Source organism: Apaloderma vittatum, unplaced genomic scaffold, assembly GCF_000703405.1.
Source record: "Apaloderma vittatum isolate BGI_N311 unplaced genomic scaffold, ASM70340v1 scaffold14201, whole genome shotgun sequence".
NCBI classification, from domain to species: Eukaryota; Metazoa; Chordata; class Aves; order Trogoniformes; family Trogonidae; genus Apaloderma; species Apaloderma vittatum.
Window position 1 is genome coordinate 6,368 of NW_009700882.1, and position 5,549 is coordinate 11,916.

Genomic DNA, 5,549 nt, shown 5'->3' on the forward strand with positions numbered 1-5,549 from the left:
CGTGAATGGAGATGCTTCTCTTGCAGGCAAGCAAGTCTGTGCACATGCTTGGTAAAGAAATCGGCCCCTGGCTGCCTCTGATAGAGGCTGAAGCCTTTGCTTGTTGCCAAAGGTGAGGTCCTAAAGGGTTAGATGTGTGAAATGGTCGTGAGCCAGATGTTAGGGGGAAAGTGGACACTCACAGCACAGCCAAAGATAAATGGCAACCAGATTGTATCAATGACATCAAAACCAACATAGAAGTATGCAAAATAATTAAATTAACTGTCTCAAAAGCAATGCATCAGCAGTGTTAGAAGATCAGCTTTCACTCGCTGTGCTCTTGAATGATCTCTGAGCCTGGCTTGTAGTTATCCATAAAGGAAGAGCCCAGCAATTTTCTCCAGGATTTGATGACCAATGTGGGTCTCCTCTGCCTGCTTCCAGAAGATTTCTTCTTCCAAAATCCCCCTTTGACTTTGGACAGACCTTCTCCAGGCTCAGCCAACAACCTTTTGGAAACACAGACCCATGATTTTGTCATGATAAATAGGAAAGGAGTTACTATTAAATACGGACATTCATTAGCTTTTCAGACCATCTAAGAATATGAAGACAATGCTCTAGATGTGTGAGCTGAGAGTGTGTAGGAAAGAGGGTCTCTTTTTTTCCTCTGCCCTAGGTCATATGAAATCCACTAAAGCCACCACACCAGGTCTAGTGAAGTCTGTTCAACAAACTGTTCTGGAACTTGCTCCATTTGCTGGAAGATCACTGAGTTTGGGTAGTGAGAAGGTGGTGGCATTTTCTTCAGGTCAGGAAAAGAGTGGATGGTAGGAAAAAAGTGTCTCTGCTCCACCATTGTCTGAGTCTTAAATGCCAGCTATTTTTAAATAAACAGAATTCAAGAACTGTGTCCATCTTTGTGTTTCCAGCTACTTTATAGAAAGTGGTGACAATCAAATAGAGAGGCTCATTTAAAGTGGGGAAAGAAAAAGTTTCAAATCCATTAGCTACTTTGAGGTTTGAGTCTTCTCTGTTCATTTCATAAGAGCTCTGCTACACCTCAGATAAGTCCTCTTTACCTCGTTGCTGGAACATCTCACAAGGGGAGAGAAGGCAGGAGAGCAGGGGAGGTGGGAAACAACATTGGGATGATGATTACATGGTATCTTCTCTATCTCTCAAGCGCATCAGCCTGAAGTTCATGGGTGGAAGACCAGATTACGCAGTTATGATGTCCCCATGGTTTTCAGCTAACACCAGGCTGTTCCAGGTGTCCTGTTTGGAGCTGGTTTGTGGAGACTGGCTGACAGCTGACTGGTAAGCCTGCGGGGAAAGCTTCAGAGATGAAATCGCAGGGTGAATAGATGATCCATGTCCGGACATGGCAGAGACTGAGAATGCCTAGGGAAAAAGGAAAATCTTGTGAACAAAGCTTCAAACCATAGAGGACCATGTGAATCCCTTTATGGGGGCCTGGTGCTGTTGTAGTGACAAGGCTGTGGGTTTGCCGTAGAGCGGCAGATTGCAGCTGAGGCATGACACTTTGGACAGGCTCTTTCCATCTTGTTCTCTTCCAAATGTCACAAACGACCATTTTACCTCCCAAGGCTTGAGATTTGACTGGCCTTGGACTCTCCTAGCTCTCACATGGCCTCCTGTGGATTGCAGGACACATTAACAGTGCTGCAAAGTGCTGCAGGTGCAGGATCAGTCCAGCACAACACTCCACCAATTTTTTTTTCTCCAGAGAGAAAACTGGAGTTCCCCATATGAACCCCAACAAAGACTCTTAGTCGTGCACTGCAATGGGGATCATTAATCAAGGCACAGTTATTAAACCCGCGCACTGATCAGCTTCCAGAACTGGGTTTTGCTCATCAAGAGTGTGGATGCAGTGCTGGTCCCAAAACATCTACCACTTTACCTTGCAGCTCTCTGGGACAAGCATATGTAAGAGGATCTTTATTTGTAGGGAATTTGATACAGCCCTTCTGTGTCCCAAAGGCAACATTAAGCTGTCCTTAATTGTTAGTATGTTTTGTGTTGATTTTTTAGGTGGACTGGTTTGCTGCCTTGCTTTGCCTTCACAGGGGCTTCACTGAGAGTTAGGTGGTGTTATTCTCCTCACACTGCATTTCACACATTGCTCAACACAGCCAGTGCAGAAAATGTGGACTAATATTGCCAGGTTTTTGCTTGCACAAGACTATTCGAATGAAGTAATAAAAGGGTAATGGGCATTTTCTTGTTATGGGACCTATATAGCTGCTCAGCTAGAAGGAACTTAATGTTTTCAACAGCTGTTACTTCTTGTTGTTCATTCAAAACTGCCACACATTAATAAAAAGCAGACATGGTGACAAGAATGAGGGAGATTTGCCCCATCCCAGAGAATCAATCCCTTACTGTGAACTTTTAGACCCCTGGGCTGAAAAGAGGCAGCTTTTTTTCCACAGGCAATTTCCACACCACATCTACTGCCATAGAATCGTAGAATCATAGAATCATAGAATCATAGAACTGTAGAATTGTAGAATCGTAGAATTGTAGAATCATAGAATGTGTTGGGCTGGAAGGGACCTTTAAAGGTCATGTAGTCCAACACCCCTGCAGTGAGCAGGGACATCTTTAACCAGATCAGGTTGCTCAGAGCCCCATCAAGCCTGACCCTGAATGCCTCCAAGAATGGACCCTCCAAGGATGGACCCTCCACCACCTCTCTGGGCAACCTGTTCCAGTGTTTCACCACCCTCATTATATAGAATTTTTTCTAATCTAAATCTACCCTGCTCTAGTTTAAAACCATTGGCCCTCATCCTATCACTACACACCCTTTGTGAACAGCCCATCCCCAGCTTTTCTGTAGCCCTTCAGGTACATGAAGGCCACTATAAGGTCTCCCCGGAGCCTTCTCTTCTCTGGGCTGAACAACCCCAACTCTCTCAGCCTGTCCTCACAGGGGAGGTGCTCCAGCCCTTTGATCATTTTTGTGGCCTTTGGATCCGCTCCAACAAGTCCACGTCCTTCTTGTGATGAGGGCTTGATGGCTGGACACAGTACTCCAGGTGAGGTCTCACCAGAGCAGAGCAGAGGGGCAGAATCACCTCTCTCTATCTACTGTCCTAGTTCCCATCTTTGTCCCACTGCTGTCTGTACCTGAGAAACCGGGCTGGGGTGCCCGTAATGAGATGAGAGCCCAGGTTCTGTTTTTATGGGGCGCATTTCCTCCGTGGTCGTGGCACTGCTGCTGCTGCTGCTGGTGGAGCTGGTGGTCGGGGTAAGACTCTCGCTGCTGGATGGACCTGTGAGAAAGCAGACAGCAGACCTTTCAGTACAGAGCCATACCCACCCACCCAAAGTTAGTGTAGGTAAAAATAAAATAAAAATAGTGGGAAGGACTGTGTTGCTGCTCAAAGGCATCCAGACATCCCCCATTTCTGGAGAGTCAGCCCATTTTGTGGTCGGGTGTCTGACTCCAGGGCATGATGGTCAGAAGCACAAGTGCACACATCTACACACACAGTCAACTCCCTTGTTCAACGCTTACCTGCTGGTGTCTTTGTTTTGTTAAGGTTCTTTGGCTTGCGCTTCCTTGTCTGAATGCCCTCTTTTCTCATTGCTAAAGGCCTTGGAACCTACAGAACCAAATATAAAAACACATTAATTTCTGTATGGCCGTAATGTCACCCAAGAAAATGTGATTCCAGCTCTACTTCATAGGTCCCATGAAAACCAGCTGATTTAATTCAAACCAACAAGATAGAGCCCAAAGCCACTGGTTGTAACTGCTGTGTGAAGAGATATGTCAAAGCTACAAGATGTCCATCAAAATGGGAATATATAGGGTTTTCACATTGTAGCTATAGAGTGTTTTAAACCCAGAAGGGGACAACCGGTTGTATGAATAACTTTCCAGTTTAACTCTGGGCAGAAGATGTCTTTCTGGCTAACATCTGGTTTCTGGAAACGCACCGAGCCCTGAGTGAGGAGACATCCCTTAGGAACTGATGCCACGGAGGTAGCCACCCTTATAGTCAGAAACATGCTGGGATTTCTAGGAAGAATCGTTGGGTTAGGTAAGACTTCCCCCCATTCACTTTGTCTTTCAGCTTTGTCCTGTCTCTCATTAATGCTTTTCCATCCTTTCTGAAGCAGTGGACATCATTGCTCTCAAAAAAAACCCACTTAGCAAGCAGTAGCAAGAAGAAGTGGAATTCTGGTTTGCGACTAAGCCATCACCATGGTGTTGAAGGTCTTTCTCCACCATAGCGGTAGCCCCATTGCCACTGCCTGATGGGAGAAGGACTGGAGATTTGCATCTCAAAGTCCTGCTGTGCCTTGGACCCCAACAGGACTCTTGTAGATATATCAAACATGTTATAGATACATGAAGCCCTCCCTGACAGGAAGAGACTATATGGATGCCTGTGCAAGAAAAATCATCAATCAGTCTCACGGCAAATCTACAGCCAAGTCTTAGCTGGGATCTGACACCTTGCGTGGAGGAGCTCAGCCCTTCTTTGTGCTTCTGACTCAGATTTTTTACTCAAGAGCCTGAATTTAGGTGGGAAGAACCTGGGCCTAGTTTTATTGGGGTTTAAGACATGGATGCAAAGGTTGTGCAAATTAGCAGGTAGGAAATGCCCCGCATCCTTCACCCCTTGCCTGTATAAATGTGATTTAATGTTGAGGGCGACTAAAACCCGTAAGAAAAAACACCCAAAGAGAGCATCAAGTTGTGCAAAGAACCCAACCTGCAACTTGCTGCTCTTGAAACCCTCCCCACAGAGACCAACAAAGGTGTTACCCCGTGGAGCTTCATGTAGAGTCCGCAGGCATTGCAGACGGGCTCTCCCTCAGCGTTTCTGCGCCAGAGCGTGGTTGTCGTCGTGTGGCAGTTGGCACAAGAGAGGCCGATGCGGCGGGAAGCTGACTGCAAGAGAAAGAGGAGGAAGAGAACACATCAACCCTCCGCTGCTACCACCAGCAGCATCCCAGATCCCAGCGAGCTCTCTCCAGCACATCTCATGTTTTCCTCTTCTCTTGCCTTTCCTATTTGTCTTTTTCTCCTTTCACCTTACTGCAGCGGATAGCACAACCGCCTTTTTCTTCTCCTCTTACCTTTAAGCTTCTTCTCCCCTGCCTTTTCCCTGCCTCCTGCCTGCCAGTGCTGTGCAGGCATCTCAGCTGTCCTGGGTCAACTCAGCTGTCCTGGGGCATCTCAGATGGTGGCCAGACATATCTATTACCTGAACAGAGCCCCAGATCTCCAGTGGCTCTAGTAACAGCTTAGAGACCCATTGCACATGCACTAAGGTGGCTGGATCTTGGACCATCCCTGAGCCCTTCTCCTTCCAAGCATCATGAAATGTCCCCAAGAAAGTGTTGTCAATGCCGTGGAAGTTAGATACTCCCTGCTGGCTTTGCTTGATGTTACTTATGTGGCTTGATGGGGAGATAAGAAAAAAATAGTGTTTCCAGCAGTGTCATCTTCCTAAAGATAAGGAGGGTTAGTTAATAGGAAGCTCCAGTAATGAAGCTTACAGCGCTACAGGCTGGGGGAG

The 5,549-nt window shown here is 46.6% G+C and overlaps 1 protein-coding gene across 1 annotated transcript; it reads right to left on the reverse strand.

Annotated features, from left to right (window-relative positions):
- Positions 1-913: 913 nt before the first annotated feature.
- GATA4 (GATA binding protein 4) lies at positions 914-4,918 on the reverse strand (the record flags this gene model as incomplete). Its single annotated transcript, XM_009878933.1, has 4 exons — positions 914-1,386; positions 3,142-3,287; positions 3,533-3,620; positions 4,793-4,918. Coding segments are annotated over 4 exons (543 nt in total), but the record flags the coding sequence as incomplete, so codon positions are not given.
- Positions 4,919-5,549: the final 631 nt, after the last annotated feature.